General features: G+C 44.3%; 1 protein-coding gene across 1 annotated transcript in view; it reads right to left on the bottom strand.

Moving 5' to 3' along the window:
- Positions 1 to 16,717, bottom strand: part of Akain1 (A-kinase anchor inhibitor 1) — a 49,934-nt gene extending 33,217 nt beyond the window's left edge. Inside the window, exon 1 of the mRNA XM_075955997.1 lies at positions 16,569 to 16,717. Coding sequence (XP_075812112.1) covers positions 16,569 to 16,584 — 16 coding nt within the window. The 5' untranslated portion in view covers positions 16,585 to 16,717. The remainder of the gene's footprint in view (positions 1 to 16,568) is intronic.
- Between the last annotated feature and the right edge of the window lie 6,192 nt (positions 16,718 to 22,909).

The following is a 22,909-nucleotide window of genomic DNA, read 5'->3' as shown; positions in this document are numbered from 1 at the left end:
ACCCTCACCCTAGGCTCTGCTTGCCTGGTCATGGCAGTTCTTTACATGTGGCCTTTCAGATGTGCACTGGCCTGAAGGTTTATTAACCATAAATATGTGCACGCCTTCTACATCATCAACTCAAATATTTTAATACTCAAAGGTACTCTTATTTAAAAAAAATTGTCTATTATATAGTAGTCGTGATCTTTGCAGAAGCTCATGAATTAAACTAACTCACAAAATAAATGCAAAAAACCTTTATGGATGAACATAATCCACTCCAAAGTGAAGAATGCCTATTTCTCTAGGCTCGGGGCTATCAGAAAGTCATTAAAAATGCTCACACATAGGGCACACCTCTGGAATTTTTGTTTTACAGACCTGTGTTGGAACCCAAGATTCCCAGAGAATTTTAATGAGTTCTTAGCACAGAAAACCCTGAGCCACAGCACAAAGGGTGACTGGGTAAGCTGAACATGGACTAAGATAAATTACCTGTGATAAAAATCAATCTCCTAACCTTTTCAAAGGTGGTGTGTATGTGGGGGGGGGGGTGAGAGAGAGAGTACAGCTGTGTGTATATTTGTGTGGGTGTGGATACAGGGGTGTGTATGTGTGAAAGAGAATACAGATGTGTGTGGGTATGTTTGTGAATCCAAAAATGTGTGTGTGTGAGACAGGAGTGTTTGTGAGTGTGTTTGTGTGAATGTGTAAATACAGGCGTGGGTGTATTGTGTTTACAGGTGTGTGTGAGTGTTTGTGTGAATGTGTAAATACAGGCGTGGGTGTGTTGTGTGAGTGTTTGTGGGTAGGCCGAGTCACGTGCCATAGGTGGAGGGGGACAGATTGAGGACAGTCTCTAGCATCGACTCAGGAACAAGATCCATCCAGTCAGAGCCAGGTTCTCTCACTGACCTTCAGGTTACTGACTGGCTGAGGCACTGAGCCCAGAGCTCCTTCTGTCCCCAGCTCCTCAGTGCTTGTGCCACAAACAGAAGACACTATTCCTGACTTTTGACATGAGTCCTAGGGACAGAGCCCAGGTCCTTGTGTGTGTAATTTTACTATTTTACTGACTGTGCCACCCTCCTACAGAGAGACACCCTTAAGATGTTCTTATGTTATGTTTCTTGTTTTTTCTCCTACCTTTTGGTGAAAGTACAGCTTAATTTTATTTAGAGGGATGAAAGGACAGCTACGCCTGCCTGTGCTTGAGGTGCCTCTTTAAAGGGAGCCTAGGGCGCATTTGTCCTGTCCTGGTAGTAGCAATTGTCACTGAAGGAAAATTACCTCTGTCAGGGCCAGAATGAGGAGGCAAATCAAATATACCTGCTCCAATTAGAGAACCTCTCCTGTTCTATAAGACTGTGTCTCCTTCTTGAGGATGTCTTCATGGTCATTCAACGGTGTCAATGACCATTTCTTGGGGCTGGGCTGTGTCTGACTGGCAGAGTGTTTTTCTTGCATGCACAAAACCCTGGGTTCAATCCCTAACATCCCTTATTCAAACATAGTACAATTCTTCATAGGGCGCATTGTGTACCTACACAGACATAAAGGAAAAGGCTCTTTGCCATTATCCCTGTCTCCCCCCCCCCCCCCATGCTCAACTGTGCTAAGAGAGGCAACAGAAGAGAAGAGGATTTTCTGGATCTCGCATCTCTTTCCATTCCCCCACAATTACTCTCTCAAAGGGAATTGGGCCCAAGGCAAAACAGTGGCCACTCAATAGAATTACGCATTCTTTGTCAGGACCCAAAAATATAAGCCTGTTCCACCTTATGTGAAGGTCAGAGAGTTTGAGTTTATTTTGCCTCCTCAAAGTCGTTAACAACAAGTGTGGCCGCATACCTTGACACAGGGTGTGGCTATTTGGTGTTTTGAACATTAAGATGGCCCACAGGGGTAGATCCGTTCCACTCTGACCATAGGTCAGGGAACTCAAGCTTATTTCTGCTCCTTCTTTTGAAACAGGAGGTTTGACCTAAGAAGTGGCTGCCTTCAGGATACTGGTCTAGAGTGTGTTCACTGCATAAACATCAGAGTACTTAACTCAGGAAACAGTTGCTTGATGTCTTAAGTATTAGGACAATTAACTGTTCTGGTTGTCCTTCGCATCAAGTTAAAATAGTCTTTTGTCTTTATAAACCCTCCCCCCTTGTATTGGGGTATAAAAGTGTATAAAAAAATAAACTCAGAACTAAAGAATTTGGGCTTCAGTATTTGCTGAGTTGCCCTCCTGTGACTATCCTGCGTCTCTGTGTTTCTTTTTTATCTCTCTTCTTCCTGCCTGACATTTCTAATTAATCCTCACACCCCTACCCTGGAATGTCGGAACCCACCAGAGTTAGGATTGTGGCAAAAGTCACCTTCAAAAAAGGTGGCTCCTAACAATTCTTCCTTTGACCTCCCTTTACCTTCTTACCTCCAGACACAGAATTCTAACTTGTAATGTCCTTCATATTACCATTCCACTGTCCACTGCCTAGTAGACTGTAGGATTCACAGAAGATGAGCAATTTACTGCATAAATAGTGAAATTATCAAAAGTGAGTGCCACCATCGACATAAAATACCACACACCACACACAGTCTTGGGCCTCCCTGATATTCTAGCTGAGTTCCTACCACGGCAGCTATTTCGTTCCCTTCAGGACAGGCTCGTGTGATTTTTGCTGACAGTTCTGGCCCTTTATAAGGCAGTTAGAACAGTGGTTATAATCCTGTCTTTTTGATCACTTCAGATGCCTGCACGTGGGCTCCGTGCACGAATGAAACAAATAGCAAAGCAAATGGAGCTTCAAAGTCTGACTTCTTTGATATAAGTCCTTTTTTGTAGTAAAATAACTGCTATTTATTGACGTTTGTAGCACAGCTTCATCATCTGGTAAAATAATATATTCTGAGCTATGGAAAAGGAGTTCAGTCTAAACTCCAGGGTAGGTCATTAAGACCTCGCTGATGACGCAGCAGAGAGTTTTATTATTTATGAAAATGTATAGTTCAGACAGAAAGGGCAGGATGTGATGATGCGCATCCCTAAGGGGATGCATTTGGATGGATTCCACAGTCAGAATGGTGCATCTCGGAGTTCAAGGTCAGTTTGACCTACATTGCAAGTTCCGGGGCTACGTGATAGGACTTTGTCTAAAAGAGGAGGAAGGAGAGAAAGGCAAAGATTACCGAAGAATGTTAAAAATAAATCCCACGGAAGCAGAAATATCTTCTCTCCTCCAACACGAGATGTGGGTTACAAAGAGGCATCCTTTCTAACTACCAAACAGACCACCGTTTCCTCCCAGGAAGCAATACTGACTCGAATCTGCGTTTATTTCTCGAGAAGCATAAGAACTATTGGTCTAAGTTGCGGGGGGTGGGGGGGATACGTTTTAAAGAGAATTGGAGAAATTGTTTCATTTTCGTCTACTTATTTCAGCAAACAAATCAGCTGCAACCCCAGTGGATGCAGGCAGCCTGGCAGCCGCAGGTTAAAGGACGTGGTAGTTTGACCTGTCCCTATCTAAGGTCACCCTTGCTTTAAAGAGTCGTGCAATGTGTCTGGCATGTGACAGGCTGTCCCACAAATGCAAGCTCCCTGCTTTGTGTTCATTTTCTCTTGTATTCATCTCCTCAGTGAAAAGTCTTAACCGAGAAGGAAGAGGCTAAGCCTCTGAGTACGCTACAAATGATGGTTTAGAACAGAAATGGAGATGAGGACTCAACCATCTAGCAAGTAAATATTTCTAAACTTTGGTCCTCTCCAAACTGCTAGAGAGGGATGTGTGACTGCCTCACCAATAATGCTGTAGCACGACTAATAAATACCCAGAGACAGATATTGGGGTTCAAACTGAAAGATCAGAGAAGCAAAGCAGTCAACCACCAGAGAGCTCTTACCTCTATGAAATCTTCAGACTGAAAAGAGAACAAATTCCTGTCTCATCCCGCCTTATACTCCTCTCTAGAGCTGGGATTAAAGGCGTGCACCACCACTGCCCAGCCTCTATGGCTAACTAGTGTAGCTGCTGGGATTAAATGTGTGTGCCACCACAGCCAGGCTTGTATGGCTGACTGGTGCAGCTAGCTTCGCACTCTGGTCTTCAGACAAGCTTTATTTGTTAGATCATAAACAGAATATCACTATATACTACTGTGGCTTTTTCTTCCTAAGAGCATTCACATCATGCCAAAGATGGGGTTCACTGAATAGCACCTAAGAATGTGTGAGCAGCTAGGGCACAAAGCCACAGGATGGGAAATGAGTTCTCAAGCAAATCATGGACACCAAATGGGGAACGATGCCTTGATGTACAAGTCTGCCATGACTTGATGTGAAATATTAGAAACACGGGGTATGGTGTTCACATCAGAACAGCGTCCCCCCTGTGCTGCTCAGTATTCTTAAGGATTCATCCCTGTACCTAAACCCAGTCAGCTTTTAAATTTAGACAAGATCAGAATTATTCAGATCAGCGAGATGGCCATCTGCTCGCAAGCATGCAGCTGCTAGCCTCGAAACAGCAGCTTTTCGTGATTCATAACTTATTCATCCCAAGATGCACCCAGACATCTGCTTTATCATCAGCTCAGCTTGGTGAAGCATTCTGCTTTCAGGTTTCATAATCTCCACCCAGGTAAGTGAGCTTCCTCCCACAGAAAGAGTCCCCAAGACTGACAAACATCCAACTCTAAAATAGCAGCGATGACCGCAACAGCTACTACTTGGCCTATTGTCCCTCCGTTTTACTAGCTTGCGTTGTTGGTGATCAGGCTCAACCCACTCCGCCAGTGTGCAGTCCATCTCCTTGTGCATGGAGCTTCTGGGTTCTTTCCTTTCTGTGTCCATAGACTCTATAACAGCTTACTGTAGTTTCCGGGCATCTGTGGAACGGCAGCAAGTTCATTCTTTCCATGTCTGTTGTCTTGCCTCCCGTACCTACCACCCCTTCTTCTCGTGGCTATCTTAATTCAGATCAGCATTGTTGTGCTTCCAGCTACAACAGAGATGTGCAATATTATCATTTTGTGTCTGGCTCGTTTCACGTTAAAGGATGGCCCACTGCAATGACTCGCTTTCCTTATTTAGTAGGGAATAAATATCCACTGTGTACAAAGAATGCATTCTCTTCGGCCATCCTTCCACTGGTGGGCACCTAGGTTGATCCTATATCATCTCTATTTTTAATAGTTGACACATTCACTTTATTTTTAACTTTGGAAAATACATATTATGGTATTTATTTATGAGAAAATAAGACTAAATAATCTACTCAATGACATTAAGTACAGAGATGGCTGAAGCAGATTGTTGAAAACCAGACACGTCTGTTCTCAAATTCAAACTTCGACAACAAGCAATGCAGTTTTCTATTGCAATTCCCATGGAGCAGCTGAAATGTCCTCATAATATCTGTAATGTCAGCACAACTACACTGTCCTGTGCCATTCATCCTGAGTCTTGGAATGGCCCTGGATTCATGGGAATGCCCTATGTACATTGATTGAATCGGTTTGCTCTGCTGAAGCTTAGGCAGGCTCAGCCATCCAACTTCTCTTCCTTATTGAGAGCAGCAGCTGGGGAGATGAGGAACCCAGGAAGGATGCAAAGACAGTCTTTTATGAGATCTGAAAGTAGATATTCTGTCTACTCAGAGAGTTCTACTATAGAACCTCTCCAAAGAGAAGCAATTGTGCTGAGTAATGGCCAGGGAGATGACTCAGCAGGGAAAGTGCTTGCCACCAAGCTGATGACGTGAATCTGATCCTCAGAGCCATGGTAGAGGGAGGGAATATCCTGGTGTGTGTAAGCCTACACACATGTGCATGCGCATGCACTCAAAATAAATACACAAGTTCAAAAACGTATTCTAACTACTGCTGTCTCCTACCCACTCCATAACCACGCTGCAGGAGCAAACCAAGTGGACCCACGTTTGGGTCCTGGTTCTGCAGCCTAAACTTCCGGCTTCTGGGTCTCACATTTGTCATCTGAAGTAAAGGAGAATACAAAATCTTTAGCTCCATCTTTTAAGAAAGTAAGATGTGGGGAGACAGCTGCGGGGCACTGAATGCTGATGGTAGCACATGGGGCAAACAACCACAGCAAGAAATATTACGTCAGGGTTGTTTTGTTTAAAAAAAAAAAAAGAAAGTGTTCATGAAAACGGAAGCTAGAAATTACATATAAAATGTTAGCATTTGTTTTGTACGATGGTGATGTTTATTTCCTTTGTTTTGGTTAGCTAAACTCATAGCAACTCAAGTTTCCAAACGATGGAATGTAATTTAAGTGATAATGGAGAAGTAGAAAATGGGGTAATTATGGAGGAACGGCATCTAGGCAATTAGTAATTGACTTAACTCACCTCGAAGATAGTACATCAGATTAAAACGAAACCAATAATTCCCTGTGTCCAAGATGGCCACACTGAATATGGAAAAAGCCAGTTTAAAAGCCAGAACGAAGCCAAGCATGGTACTGTGTACCTTTAATCCTGCCACTCAGGCGGGAGAATGAAGCAGGATTTCAAATTTGAGACCCACCTGGGTTGTGTTGAGACTCTGCCCTATCCCCCCCCCCCACACAAACAATATGTAAAAGAATAAAAGATTTTAGTCAATTATTATTATTGGCCATGGTCCACCTGTAGAAAGCCTTGCAAACAATGAATTAACAACTCTGTGACCACCACTCTAAAGGGAAACAGAGTTACATCCTCTGACCCTCTATGGCGTTTTGTCTACTAATCAACACATAACCTTGATTTGCGCTTTTCCTCAAAGACATAGTATTTGATACGTATGATCTACTTGTTAACACTGAGCCCACACAACAGCACTGCAGCACAGACATGGAATGGAGCTTCTGAAAATGCATCTATAATCTTGCAGACACCACACTGCATCTAAGCGGAATGTTCGGGGCCATGTGAACACTGATATCACCAGCCAAAAGTTGGCAATGAGGAAAACACTCCAGTACATAGCGGGAGAGTTGAAAAGCTAGGAACTTCAACCTCAGCTGGTAATGGAGATGTCAGGTGACCCAGCTCTTTCGCCATTGGTAGATACCTAGGCATTAATTTAAGAGATACAGATAAATTTTAGTAAGTAGACCAATCTCCATAAATAATGAAAAGCCATGATTTTGTGCAACTATGAGATTAAAGAAACATGGACTCATTTCTTGTCAAAATAGATTGCAGAACGATGTGAGAGTTGGTTTACTTTAGTGGTCCAGCCTAGTGGATTGGCTGTGCTCCTGTGAAGGCCCTCACACCCAAGTGTATATAAGCAGTGCAAAATGGAGTTGATAGTTTTTTAAATATATGTAATATTAAGGACACATAATGAGTATGGCTGGGTGAGTGGATCTTGAAGGAGTTGCAACAGGAGTGAATACGATCAAAATACAATGTATTGTATGCAATTCTCAAAGAACTAACTAAAATAATAAAATTTAAATCCAAGTTTAAAAGGAGAGAGAAGTGGGCCAGAGAGGTGGCTCTGCAGTTAGGATCACTGACAGCTTTTACAGAGCTCAGGGAACTGATTCCCAGAACCTACACGGCAGCTTGTTTTCTACAACTGCAGTTCCAGGAGATCTGGTGCCCTCTCCTGAACTCCGTGAACATACAAGTAAGTGGTGCACATATACAAGCTGTCAAAACACTCATCCATATAAAATAAAAGTAAATAAATCTTTTTTAAAAAACAGAAAAATAACTTTTTAGGTTTTGTGACAGGCGTTGCTGTCCTGGTGGTTGGTAGAGCCACCCTCACAGAGCGAAGCTTGCTTACTGTCAAGTGCATGTGAGGTACTCACTGAGGTGAAACACATTGTGTATCGCAAACATCCCACCAAACCAAACTTTCACCGCTGAAATAGAAAGGTTTTTCCTAGTTTAATAATAGAATTAAACTAGAAATAAAAAGGAAGAAGAAATTAGAGACTCCTCCAATAACTGGAAATTAAGAAACACACTCCTAAATCAAGATTCTGAAAAAGAAATTGAGGAACCAATTCTACTCAAACTGTCTACAAAATAGAAAGAGTACCCGTAAACCGAGCAGTAGCGGCGCATGCCTTTAATCCCAGCACCTGGAAGACAAAGACAGGTGGTTCTCTGTGAGTTTGAGTTTCAGGGTTAACAGAGTGAGTTTCAGAGCTTCAGGACAGCCAAAGATACACAGAGAACCCTGTCTCAAAAGGCCAAAAGAAGAAGAAGGAGAAGGAGAGAAAGAGAGAAGGAGAGAAGGAGGAGAAGGAGGAGGAGGGGGCGGGGAGGGGGAGGGGAAGGAGAAGGAGGAGGAAGAGGAGGAGGAGGAGGGGAAGGAGAAGGAGAAGGAGAAGGAGAAGGAGAAGAAGAAGAAGAAGAAGAAGAAGAAGAAGAAGAAGAAGAAGAAGAAGAAGAAGAAGAAGAAGAAGAAGAAGGCCTATAAATAAAGTGAATCAAGCACGTGAACCATCATCCCTATGAAGGAATCATAAACACCAACAAAACACTGGAGAAGACATGAGGGATGGAAAGACACACAACACATGGGGAATATTATTCAGTTACCAAAAGAGAATGAAATATGTCGTTAGCGGGAAAATTGATGAGATTGGAAGATGCTAACTTTAAGTAAAATGAGACAGACACAGGAAGAAAGCAACATACATCCTCTCTCGGATGCAGAACCTTAAGGACTCACTGTAAAAAGAGAATAAAGTCGTGATGACTGAAGTCTGTGAAGGATGAAAGTCCACATACTGAAAAGGTGGCCTTGGCTCCAGGGCTCCACAGCACAGTGGGGCTGGCTGTAGCTCACACAGACCTATTGTGCATCTCTCCAGGAAGAGAGGAACTCATGCTCCAAACCTATGAAAGTCAGAGGGAGGCAGAATTGCCGGCTTCCCTGGAGTGACCAGAGTGTCCTGCAGACACAAGCTGAAGTAACATTCTGCGCCCCACAGACACGCTCCGCTACTATATTAACCAAAAAGAGCAAAACGGGTGAGAGGATTTTCCAATGCAACCAGGCTGCCCTGGAACTTCCTATGATCTGACAAACTCTAGCCCCTCCGGGGTGCAAAATTATAAGTTTACCATCACAACTGGATAAACAACTTTAAAAAGCAACTGAAAATAGATCAGAGGCATGAAATTATAAAACTTGTGAGAAAAAAATCTTGAAGACTTTGAATTAGGCAAAAGTTCTTAGATATGCCATAAAATATAGCCTATTAAAATACATGAACCCCTCTAATATTAAAAAATTAGTTTGAAAACAGTGTTGATCAAAACCCCGTGCCATTGTCCTTGGCTTCTCATCAACCCTCATTGTTCGCCATGTTCAGAGAGTCCGGTTTTATCCCATGCTTTTTCAGTCATAGTCCAGCTGGCCTTGGTGAGCTCCCAATAGATCAGCCCCACTGTCTCAGTGGGTGGGTGCACCCCTCATGGTCCTGACTTCCTTGCTCATCTTCTCCCTCCTTCCGCTCCTCATTGGGACCTTGGGAGCTCAGTCCAGTGCTCCAGTGTGGGTCTCTGTCTCTATCTCCATCCATCACCAGATGAAGGTTCTATGGTGATATGCAAGATATTCGTCAGTATTGCTATAGGATAGGGTCATTTCAGGTTCCCTATCCTCATCTGCCCAAGGAACTAACTGGGGACATCGCCTTGGGCTCCTGGGAGCCACTCTAGGTTCAAGTCTCTTGCCAGCCCTAAGGTGGCTCCCTTAACTAAGAATTGTGCTTCCGTGCTCCCCTATCCAGCCTTCCTTTATCCCAATCATCCTGTTTCCCCAAGTTCCCCCCATCCTCCCCTTCTCACTTTTCTCTCCCCATCTCCCCTTACCCCCATCCCACCCCACTCCCAAGATCCCACTTTTCTCCCCGGCAATTTTGTCTACTTCCCATAGGCAAGAGGATAACTATATGTTTTTCCTTGGGTTCACCTTCTTATTTCGCTTCTTTAGGTTCACCAATTGTAGTCTCCGTGACCCTTATTTATGGCTAGAAACCAATTATGAGTGAGTACATCCCATGTTCATCTTTTTGGGTCTGGGTTACCTCACTCAGGATAGTGTTTTCTATTTCCATCCATTTGCATGCAAAATTCGAGAAGTCATTGGTTTTTACCGCAGCGTAGTACTCTACTGTGTAAGAATGAAAAACTCAGCTATCATCTATCTATCTGACAACAGCTTATACAAGGACATTCCCAAACCCAACATCAAGAATGCAAACATTCTCCTATAAAAATTACAAAATATTTAAACAGATACATCAAGAAAGTAGACACTTGGCAAACAAGCTCTTGAAAAGATGATCCACGAACAGGGGTCAAAAATAGTTCATCAGGAAAAGATGCTGTTCACAGAGTCCGGCAACCTGAGGTTGATCCCCAGGACCCACATGGTAAAAGGAGAAAACCAATAAAACGTAGTCCTGAAATTTATCTTCTGACTTTCATTTGTGTGCATGTGTGCACACACACACACACATGCACATGTATACACATACACACATGCATGTGATCACACATACATACACACACATTAAAAAACAAATAAAAACAAAAATATTTTAAAGGTCCACAGTCATCAGTCTTCGGGGAGATGCAAATTGAATCATGCTGTACACTATTACACATCTATTAGAACGGTGAGGACGAGGAGAATGGAGATTTCTCATGGATTAATGATGGCCTTGAAATCAAACTAGTTTTCAAGAGAGAAGCTGAGGTTTAACTTCCTATAAGCCCCATCATTCACAGCCTGGTATATTTGCCTCAAACAAATTAAATATAGGACACAAACACATGTGAATATTTAATACAACCTTATTCATTACTGCCTTAAACTGGATATAGCCTAAATGTCTCTCAGTTGTGGAAGCAGAAGCCATATATCCAAACGCCAGGGGTCTCCCATAGATCCTTCATAATGGAACTGGTGTGTAGTTGGTTGTTTTTTACTCTTTACTCTTTGGATGGCCCACCACACAGCTCCCAAATAAATTACATGGAGGCTTATTTTTTTTTTTATGAACACCCAGTCTTAGCTTGGCTTGTTTATAACCAGCTTTCTTAACTTTAAATTATGCCATCTACCTTTTGCCTCTGAGCTTTTATCTTTCTCTATTTCTCTATATCTTTTCTTTCCTTCTTATTCAAAGTCTGGCTGTGTGACTGGGTTGCTGTCATCTGGAGCCCTCCTCTCCTTCTTTTTTCGTTCATTGATCTCCTTTCGCTCTTTTTCTCCTTTTGTTGATTCTCTCTGCCTGCCAGCCCCACCTATCCTTTCTCCTGCCTCACTATTGGCCGTTCAGCTTTTAATTAGACCTATCAGGTGTTTTAGACAGGCAAAGTAACCCAGCTTCACAGAGTTAAACAAATGCAACATAAAGGAATGCAACACATCTTTGCATCATTAAAACAATGCTCCACCTCATAAACAAATGTATCACAACTTAAAATAATATTCCATAACACTGGTGTCATTCATGAAGGCACACCTCCCATGCTCTGCCTTGTGAAGTCACAGTAAGAAGGTGACTGTCCACAGGAGATCCGCTTTACCCAATCTGCCATACTTTTGGTCTTAGACTCCCCAGCCTCTGAATTTGTAGGGAATGAACTTCCATCGTTTATAAGCCGTACGGTCTGTGGTTTTGTTGGTGTGGCATCAATGGCTAATTGGAATCAATGTGATTCCAATTATAGGACATTCTGAACAATGCAAATGCTGAGGGATAGAAAACACATCTGTGATAAACTCGGGGAAAAACGGGGACGGCGCTGACTGAAAGGGAAATGAGAAGAAAATTTTAGTGTGTTGAAGGTATTCTGTGGCAATTACATGAGTCTATGCATATTTTTAAACTCATTCAACCATATGCAAAAAATCAAATGTAGTGTATATTAATTTTAAAGTAATGAATATGTTTCTAAAAGACTATAGTAACAGAAAAGAATTCATAAGGCTGGCAGATTATAAACCTGACAGTTAAGACAGTATGCTATATAATTTATTCATCACTTTATTTAAAGTGATAGATTTATATGCGTGTATAAAGGCTATAGCTACCTTGTAATAAATATTTTTTTTAAATATACTTGGCCACTGGCTGTAGAAATACTGTGCTTCTTAAATGTTCTCCAAACACAGCTTAGATGTCAGGGTCTGCCTAACTAAATGCTTGCGATTACACTATTTTATGTCCTTATGAAATCTTCATTATTATACCTTACATCATTTGTGTGCAAGAGAAAAGATATTTTTTGTTAGCACAGGATCCAACTTGAATAAGATCCAAATAAGTGCAGCCTATATGAAGCCCATCCACAAGAGAGGTGAGTTAATTCCTAAGTGTATGGTACTCGCTGGCAGAAGCAGCGTCGCCCGGAGATGAAGGGAATTCCTATTCCTCTGCTCACTCCCATCCTCGTTTCTACTTCTCATTAGATTACTCTGATTTGGGGATATAGGTGTGTGTGTGTGTGTGTGTGTGTGTGTGTGTGTGTGTGTGTGTCAAAACAACATGGCAGTGAAAACGCTTGAATTTGTGAGTGTACCTTCTTTTTCCATCCTGGAACTAAACCAAGAAATACACTCTGCTGCCCTTTTGCCAACTTTAACACAATTGGCCAGTGGTCTCTCTTTCTTCTTCCACGTTGCCTTTGTCTATAAATAGACAAGAACACTGTGATACCTGCTATGGGATAATCTTTTGTACACTGTGAAGATGCGTCTTTGCCAAGGTGCCTTCTGATTGGCTTAATAAAAAAGAGAAATGGCTAGACAGGGAGGTTTAGGCAGGAGAGTCGTACAGAGAGAACTCTTGGAAGAAAAAGGGCATAGTCACCAACCGGGTGGAGAGGAAGCAGCACAGCCTTTACAAAGTAAAGGTAACTGAACCACGTGAAAGAACATAGATGAAAAGATATGGGTTATATGAGCTAGTTAAAAACAAGCCTGGTTAGTTGGTATGTAAAATAAAATTTAAAATTTAATAAAAAAAATGTCAGCTATTGGCCAAGCTTTTATAATTAAGAAGTCTCTGTGTGGTTATTTGGGAGCTGAAAGGTGGGACAGAAAAATCCTCCTACAAGATATCCCTACTACAAACACCTGAGACACCGCGTGGAAGTCCAGAAATCATACAGTACTTTCCCACTTCCTAAACAGTAGCTATTGCTATGCCCACAGACAGGTGACGTGGGTTCGTTTAGCATCACCAATGGAAAACAAAGCCTGTTTCCATATTGGTGCATCGGTGATGTTTCCCTTCAGGCCTGGTCATTCACACTTGGAAAGTTTTTCGCACTGCTATGGAAATATTTTTAACTTCAGTTCTCTGTTACTTCAGAGACAGTAACAGAATGAATGGGGAAAGAAACACAAGGCTTCTTTTACCCATGTGACCCATGGCTTAACCTCTGTTTGAGGATGTTCTGTCAGTCCCAGCAGAGAAATTGATATGCCTTGCTGCTCATTCACTCACTGGCTTTGTGTAACTGCCATACGAGGCAGGAGAAATGAGTAACTGACTTCAGGCCCCTACCTTGGAGAATTTTAAAATTAGTTTACACAACTTAATTAAATCCTCCTAAGTTACAATGTCTATTAATCATGTAAGAGAAAGGAAATATGTGGAATTTATTTTTCTGTTCTAGTCAAACTGAGGAAAACTACTCAAGGCTCTTGCCCAACCGAAACCTTGTTTCTTCCGATGCATAGATACCAAGACATGAAAGTGCGCACATGGTTCACAGCGAATGGCGAGAGCAACTTCTAACTACGGTCACACCGAGCTCCGTCCTGGTGCTTCCCCATCCTGCTGCATTGCTAGCCTGAAAGTGGCTTCGCTTTTCCCCTTTGCGTGTGAGGTAGGCAGAGAGAGAGTCAAGCCTGCAGAAACAAGGCCAGAGCTAGAACCTAGGGCGCCTGTTTACTTCTGTGAAAATCCAGTAAGAACACAATACACACTAGACCAATTTTAGGATTGGCTGGTTGCTAATTTTTGAGTGATCATAGTTAATGACTCTCCTTGGCGTATTAGGTTAGCTTGGAGGAGTGTGATGGGAAACATTCTCCTTAACTCAGAGAGGAAAAAAAAATGTGTAGAGTCCCAGTCTACCGTGATTTGGAAGAATAACAAACCAACAGTGAAGTTTTAATGGCGTTCAGAAATCAGTCACTCTTCTGTTTTCCTTCCAGAATGATGGAACCACAGGGTTCGGAAGCGCATGGGCAGGAAGCACAATGCCGATAAGATATTCTTAGCTCCTGAATGCTTGTACTTTTCAAGAAAACCTCAAGGGCTGGAGAGATGGCTCAGTGGTTAAGAGCACTGGCTGCTCTTCCAGAGGTCCTGAGTTCAATTCCCAGCAACCACATGGTGGCTCACAACCATCTGTAATGAGATCTGGTGCCCTCTTCTAGCATGCGGGCATACATGGAGGCAGAATGTTGTATACATAATAAATAAATCTTTAAAAAAAAAAGAAAAGAAAACCTCAAAATTGGGGCAAGGGGAGACATGAGGAACGTTTTCTACGTTTCTGCACCTGTCCTATTCAGGCAAGTTTCTGAATGTTTTGGGGCAGATATGAATCACCACTATTTCCTCCACAGCAATCAACAGAAACTACAAACTTGAAAGTTAAACGGGAAGGACAGCTCCTGCTCAAATCGTGAGTTGCTTGAACCCAGACTGCCCCTCCAGAAAGGGTCTGCCATTCATTACCCTGCCCCCACCCCTTCATTTGTAGAGAAAATGTCTAGCTAGCATCCTATCCTATCCATAGCCATAGCACCAGACACAGCTCTGCCTCCACCTCTGTAGCTGGGGGAGGGGGGTGACCCCTCAGGAGGAAAGACTCCAAAGACTTGGTGAAACAGGCAGAGGCTGAAGGCAGACAGCTTCAGCTCAGCCTGGCCAGACTGTCTGGAATCAACCTCCATGGAAGTGGAAAAGCTAGGTGTACTCACTTTGCACGGTGCCTAAAGTCACAATGAGATGCCAGCAAGGAAGCTAAGTGTTTTCTGAGGTTGGAAATGGAAACCCAAGCTTCTTCCCAATTCACTGACCCTGGACTGCCTGTCTGTCCCCCACATACCCAGCCTCCACTGCACTCCCCTTGAGTTACCTGCTTTGGACAGGAGAAGGACTCTTGGACATTCCTCTAAAGCAGGGGGTTCTCAACCTTCCTAATGCTGCCACCCTTTTAATACAGCTCCTCATGTTGTGGTGACCCCGACCATAAAATTATTCTCGTTACTTCATAGCTGTAATTTTGCTACTGTTAGGAATCTTAATGTAAATAACTGATATGCAGGATATCTAATATGTGACCCTTGTGACAGGGTCCTGTGAACTCCCCCAAGGAGGGTCATGACCCACAGGTTGAGAGCTGCTACTCTCCAACACTACCTGTGGTAACTTGGAGCTAACATAGACTGGATCCTGCCGGCTGAGCTAGCCTCCTGAGGACCTGCGGTGGAGGGTCGTCGACAGATGGACAACTTCCTCTTGTTTTATTTCAGCGATCATTTTTTAAAGCCAAATCAAATTCCTTCCTTTTAGAAATGCTTTTCTTTTCTTTTCCAGTGTCCAGTTCCCTGGCCAGGACATATTCAAACCTGTTTCTCAAATTAAAGACACCTAACCAATCTATAGAGAGCCAACCCCTGTGTGTTTCCGGCTGCCTGTTGTCCACTGCCCTTAAATAAAAGTACAGCCTTAAAAATAAAATAAATAAAAAAGAAGGGGAGAGGAGGGCCAGGGGAGAGGGAAAGGAGAGGAAAGGTTAGAAAGGGGAAAGATAAAAATAAAAACACAGGCAGACAGACAGACGAACTTCAGGTCTAAAAATGTCAACTCTGACTGTGGTCCATGTTTCAGCTTTCCCTTGGATTCCCTCATTCTGCCCCTCGCCTCTCCTGCTCCACGCACACACATCAACCTCAGATAACTCTGACTCCTGGTCAACTTGTAGCCTTTACAGCAGCAAGAGGACCAAGGTCCTTCTCCACCTGCCCCCCAAAGACACTGCAAGAGCCCGCGGCGCCGCAGTAGCCGCCGCCTCCTGCTGCAGTCCGGACAGAGTTTCAGATCAAAACCCTGAGAGCTAGCGCTCCTCGGCCGCTCGCCCTGCTTGCCCTGGCTCCGACCTCTTTCTCGGGAGGCCCGGAGGAAGCGGGTCACTTTGCCACCTCTGAGGCTGGGGTGGAGCAGCAGCGACAGAGACTCCCACTGAAGGAGCCCGAAGCCGAGTACCCTTTGTCCAACTCTCCGCCCGCACGTCCGCGGGGCAGGTCCGGTGCTGCTGGCGAGAGGGGTCACTTGCCAAGGTGCTGGGTGCTCACTGGGGTGCGGGGATTCAGGTGGGATGGTGAGGAGGAGAGGCTAGGGGTTGCCGGGGAATAGATGGGGCGGGTAGGGAGAGGGGCGACTAGGTGCTCTTCCACCCCTGGCCACCGCAACTCCGCTGCGCGCCGCGCCGTCTTAAAGGCCTTTCCTTTCCCTGGGCGCTCGCCTCCCGCCCCGCTCCCCGCCTAGACGTCTGCGGGAAAAGAAGGTGTAAGAGTACCTGGAGCGAATACCATGACTTCCCTGAGCCACTTCGCTGGGTTCAGACAAGTGGGCCAGCCAGAGGGCGGGAGCCGCCCGGGGACGGGGATCCACGCGCGAACCGGAGCAGGCGGGCGCGCGGGCCGCGGGCGGGCGGGACGGTCAGCACCTCGGACAGCTCCCCGCGCGCGGTCCCGGGCCGTGGCTCAGCGCTGGGCGCGCGCTGCCTCCACAATGCACCGCTGCGCCGCCGGCGGGAGGAGGAGACCCAAGCCGGCTTTGCTCATCCTTGGTCCCCGAGCCAGCTCGGCGGCGTTCTGCCGCTGAGGGAGCAGGGCGCTTCTACCGCTTTCATCCGAACAGGAAGGACGGAAGAGGAAGCCAGAGAGAAAGGTAATTGCCCGGTTTCCCGACAGGGGCACGACTAATTACTTCTAATTACCTGCTGTCACTCACCCCCAGGGATGCCGGGCTGACATTTAAGATGAGTTTGCCCCTTTCTCCACATCGCACTGGAGTTTACTCCAGGGGCTAACTAAATCTGAGTTCTCGGAATCGGACTGGCTCTGAACAGAAGGCAGGGACCGCCAGGTTAACCCATCTTTGGTGTTCGCGACTTCTCTGGCTGTCCCAGGCCTCTCCAAATGTCAGCAAGAGAGCCAAAGGAGAAAACCAGGATGACTGCAGAGTGCGTGAGGAGGGCGCCACTAATGAGCCCTGCTCCCGGGTGACAGCTCGGTCAACTCCAGTAATTGCAGGTTCTCAAGGTCACAGCCTCCGGAGAAAACAGCAAAAGCCAGGGCAAAGGAAAAGTCCAGATTAGACAGGTCTTGTACAAACTCAAACTTCCACAAAACCAACATATCCCTGAGATTGATTACAAACCCAAAAGCTTGCCCAGAACTAGCTAGGTTAGTATCTTCTCCCTTTCTTCACACCTGGCTCCACCCTAAAGATACCAGGACATACCGGCTGATCTGTGCAGGTTCCTAATCCATTACTCACTAGAAAATATCTGTGCAATGTGGGCAACCCACATTAGATGTCACCAGCTTGCAGCAGGTGCGTGTGGGTTCTGATGCCAGAGTCAAACCACGGAAGGATCCAATTGCCTTGGCTTTTATCCTCCATGTCTGCCGTTGAGTGAGGTTGCCCAAGCACAAAGGCCGTCAGAGCAGTCTCTGGAGATCTTTGGGCATTCTTTACCTTTCTCTGGAAACAGTCTAGGTATTCTGAACACACCGTATTAACAATTTGGTGGGAGCCATGAGCTCTACTCTGCTTTGGCAAAGGTAAGTGTTCGAATAGCCAGGCTGGCGCTGGGTTTGTTCAAAGCCGTAGCAGGTGGAAAATACAAACGGTTTCACAGCTTTGGAACTACAGCGTTTGTAAAGGCGGACGGGCATCTTCAACACCATACAACCAGAACCGCTCTTAGTGCCTGGTGCCGTACAGGCTGAAACAGATGGGGACTGCCTCAAGACAGCTGGTGGGCAGGATAAATGATAGGCACGGAGGGATGGAGTCCTCTCATCCCCCAAAGTTACACTCACACCCGGGGCCAAAGATTCTTGACCTCTCTTGTTTCAGCACCGCCGTGCCACCTCGGTACCTTCACCATTTACTCACTGTGTGACCTTGGATACATCACCCAATTTCTCGTCTTATCTGTCTATAAGGACAAAAGTAGCTGGAAGGTTTGCTGTGTAAACTCTCTGAAATACGGATTGTGAGTTGAGTTTAAGAAAAAGTAAGGGGTCAGGTGTGGTGGTGTGTGTTTTTAATCCCAGCACTTGGGAGGCAAGCAGATCTCACGATTCCAGGACAGCCAGAGCTACACAGTGAGACCCCGTCTAATAAAGAGAGGTGAGGAGGGAGAGAGAGAGAGAGAGAGAGAGAGAGAGAGAGAGAGAGAGAGAGAGAGAGAGAGAAGAAAAAGTATGACCCAATTAAACTCATTCCAAAAATCACTGACACCCTGGGGAAAGAAATTAGTAGATCGGTGCCTCATGGATGCTAATGTGCCCATGAGTCCCATGGGGATCGCGTTAAACTGCAGGCCGTGAGTCAGTAGGCTACTGTAGATCCCGAGAGTCTTCATTTCTCACCAGTTTCAGGTAATGTCCATTCTGCAGGCCCTCGTGCTATCCTCTAGTAGCCAGGTAGCAGGCATATCAGCATATTTTTTTAAAAAAAAAAAAGTACTTACACCTCCCTCAAACCAAAACTTATCTTTTTAAGCATTAAACAGAAAAGGAACAAAGTCCCACAGAATGCTAGACTAGACAGTAGCCAGAATAGCAGGGGGGTTTAAATCATAATAAATAAATAGAAGCATGTCTGAAGATGGATCCATGTCTTCTCTTTTTCATGAGCCCAGAGTGCCAATTATATGGAATACGATTGAACAGAAACCAGAACAGCAGATCAATGCTAACAATGATTCTCAGCCCATCTTCCTCCATAAGAGTTACAGACCCTGTCCTTTCCTGAATCACCTCCTCATTGCCCTCCCCCAAACAAATACCACACTGCTACCAAGCTAGAAGACAGACAGTACTGAAAAGTTGTTGCACCCCAATAAGCGTCTCTACTGAAGCAATAATCTGTCAGAATCAGACCAAATAAGGCAGAATTAGAAAAAGCCCAGGTTTAATGAATACAAACGCTCCTGATGGCTTTCCAGCCCCTCAGAGAGGAGACAAGAAAGGAAGACCAGAAGACCACCACGTTTGTTCTCTGAGGGCAGTTTAAATACCCTGTGGGAGTGGTCCTGAGCATCTGTGGGAGGGGCCATCGTTTGGTGAGTTTTTTTAGGGGCTGAGTCTGTACTGAGGAAGCTCCAGGGAAGGGGGCTAGGGATAGAATTTCCATCCTAACAAACATTCCAGACTTTTTGAACATATGGATGCCAGGGGCTGGAGTAAAGCCTTCAGCCAGACAAGTATGTTTTTAGTCAAAGGGTGTGTGTGTGTGTGTGTGTGTGTGTGTGTGTGTGTGTTCAAATTTTACTTCTACTGAGGATCATTCCAGGGCCTCACACATTGCCAGCAGTGGCTGTACTGCCAAAATATAATTGCAGCTCCTGTATATAGTTTAGTCAGGACAATTAGTATCGTTCCTTAAAAACCCAAGTTACTTCAGTGATGCTTTGGTTTCTTCCAAAGATTTCAGTTGCACATCTCACTCAACATTACCTCTAATTTGCACCATGCCCACAATAATTCTGCTGATTTAATTTCCTTATTCTGATATAGCTTCTAGATTTTAATATCTTCATTTTTTTTTTTTTTTGGATTTTCGAGACAAGGTTTCTCCGTAGCTTTTTGGTTCCTGTCCTGGAACTAGCTCTTTTTTTTAATATTTATTTATTATGCATACAATATTCTGTCTGTGTGTATGTCTGCAGGCCAGAAGAGGGCACCAGACCTCATTACAGATGGTTGTGAGCCACCATGTGGTTGCCGAGAATTGAACTCAGGACCTTTGGAAGAGCAGGCAACGCTCTTAACCACTGAGCCATCTCTCCAGTCCCTGGAACTAGCTCTTGTAGACCAGGCTGGCCTCGAACTCACAGAGATCCACCTGCCTCTGCCTCCCGTCACATCTTGATATAAATGATATATTTAATAAGTGAATACCCAGTATGATGGTTCTTCCCTTTTATTCTACCATAATAGGAGCCAGAGTCCTTGACAGATCATTTGCCCAGACTTACCCCACACCTGGAGCTTGAGTTCTTGGTGTCTTTTCCCTCTGCCTCTGTTTGAACACCTCCACGCATGGCAGCTCACTCTACTCAGACAGCCGTTCTACCCACGAGGGACCCATTGCTACCATCTACCATACTCTGCCTTTCACAGTCATTTCTGCTCAGTAATAGAAGCAGCAATAAAATGTAAGACAGTAAACAAGCGATAATGGGTGCCCAACTTTCAATTCCAGCACTGAGTCCGTCACACTGGGCACTCTCCCTTCCAGGGGTGCTTGGCAAGGCTCTGGAAGGGCTAGGAGGCACATGTAGAGGATGATCACCTCACCAAAGCTATTGGGAACTTGGGAGAGTTTTTGGTTTATAATACACATGAAAACTTTTTTTTTTTTTTTTGCTTTTTCAAGACAGGGTTTCTCTGTGGTTTTGGAGCCTGTCCTGGAACTAGCTCTTGTAGACCAGGCTGGTCTCGAACTCACAGAGATCCGCCTGCCTCTGCCTCCCGAGTGCTGGAATTAAAGATGTGCACCACCACCACCCGGCTACATGGAAACATTATTAAGTAAGAAGCAGAATACTTGGGATACACAAATGCGAAATAATAGATTCTGGAAAAAATTCACTGCAGGCCCCCTGGAGCTGTATCTCTTGGGTTTCTCCAGACCTTCCTTTATCACGCTTCTCTTCTACTCTGCACTAGAGCTTTGACAAGTAGAAAATGTTACAATTCCTTTCCAGAACACACCTAGGCCCCCAATATGTGGGGCAATGTGGTTCCAGACAAACCCTGATTCTTCTCACGCAATACTCATTTTAAATACATTATCCAATCAACTAGACTTTAAAATAATAGTTCACCTCTGGGAACTATTGATGTAGATTGAAAAGAGGCATTTTCATTATGAGAAATTAAGCCATAGTTCTTTCCAAAATGTCTGAGCATACCAGTTTTGAATTATTACAGAAATAAAATGCTGGGAATGAACAACATTCTTCCTCTCCTAAAAGTCACTTGAAGCTGTTGAGTTGGCCCGAAGGAAGGACAGGGGGTGATGGAAAGCGCAATGAAAGGGAATGCGTACGTGCTACTGAGACACAGGAATAAGAACTGAAGAAGGCACAGGAAACTGATTGTTATACTTTCTGTTCTGTAAAGACACAAGAAAACTAAAGCAAAACAACACAGCAAAAAGAAAGACATCATCAGAGAACAATAAAGGGGAGGAGAGAAGATGGAATAAAGGAAAATAATGACATTAGGAAATGTTAAGGCATTTTTCAGGCTTGAAGGGTGCAGAGTAATGTCTTTGCAGGTTTACATTTATGAGCCAGTTTATGAGCCCTGTGAGACACTTTAAAATGGGAACTCATCATAGCTTCTGAAAGGGAAACAGCGAAACCTTCATATCGGATAAATTATATTGGAAAAGTTAAAGTTTTACATTGTGCTCACAGAAAATGAATAATTTCCTGGAGAACGTCAACTTCATTGAAAACCCTTTTCCCCTGTCAGTGACCTATCAGCCCATACTCATTTCTGTAGGTAAAATACTCCTGAAAGCAAAACTGTCTATTCCACTAGATAACATGGATGGAAAATGAGACAGTATAGGAGGCATGGGTGAGAAATGAGATAGCATGGACCAACTTCCTGGAAAGTGAAACCCATTCAAGCCATGGATGAAAAAAAATGAGATAGCAAGGATGGTATGGGTGGAAGATAAAATGAAAGCAATGATAATCAAACCAGCTGGATTGGTGTTATGCCCAGATCACGGAGTCCCTTCAAAAGCAACTAGGAGACGGAGTCCTGTATGTAAAAGGCAAAGAGCCTTTATTCTTATACAAGTTTGCAAACTTGCACTTTCTGTGTGTTCATCATATTGGAGTGGTCAGAGAGCCCTGAGCTCACTTAGGATTGGGTTTTTTAGTAGCAAAGGTAGGGGTGAGGGATTTCTAAGGTTCAGAACTCCTGGTTGGCTGACATTTGTCTAGGGGTGTCCTGGTGAAAAGCAATGGGTGTGTGCTGGCAGGTGATCCTGCCTACAATGGTTGGAAAGTTAGGAATTTCCATTGGGTGGTCTGTTCCTGGGTGGTGTCTGGGTGGTCTCCATTTGTTGTCTTTATCAACCAGGTATTGCTTTATGGTAAACCACTGAGACTTGGAACCTCTATTGATCTTGTCATGGCTGGGTCCTACATTTAGCTCTTTTTTTTTTTCGAGACAAAGCTTCTCTATAGCTTTGGTGCCTGTCCGTGAACTTGCTCTGTAGACCAGGCTGGCCTCGAACTCACAGAGATCTGCCTGCCTCTGCCTCCTGAGTGCTGAGACTAAAGGCGTGCACCACCACCACCCACCTTGATTAGCTCTCTTAAGGAGCAGTAAGAAGCACCCAACTGACAACATTCAACTCATCTTCAAAAACTGAGTTGACCTTATAAATTTTTTCACTAAATTCTGAGCATGTGAATCTATTTATAACTAGATTCTACAATCAGTCATGTTCAAATGGACAGTGGGAACAATAACAAAGAAAAATGGAGGGAGACAAAGAGAAAGAAATAGAACAGCAATGAAGAGGAAAAGATGAAAACAACAAATGCAAAATATACTTTCCTAAACAAAAGGAGAAATGCGGCAAAGAAAA

This window comes from Microtus pennsylvanicus, chromosome 22, assembly GCF_037038515.1.
Source record: "Microtus pennsylvanicus isolate mMicPen1 chromosome 22, mMicPen1.hap1, whole genome shotgun sequence".
NCBI lineage: Eukaryota > Metazoa > Chordata > Mammalia > Rodentia > Cricetidae > Microtus > Microtus pennsylvanicus.
The sequence above is the reverse complement of the archived record's forward strand: the minus strand, read 5'-3'. Positions and strand labels throughout refer to the sequence as shown.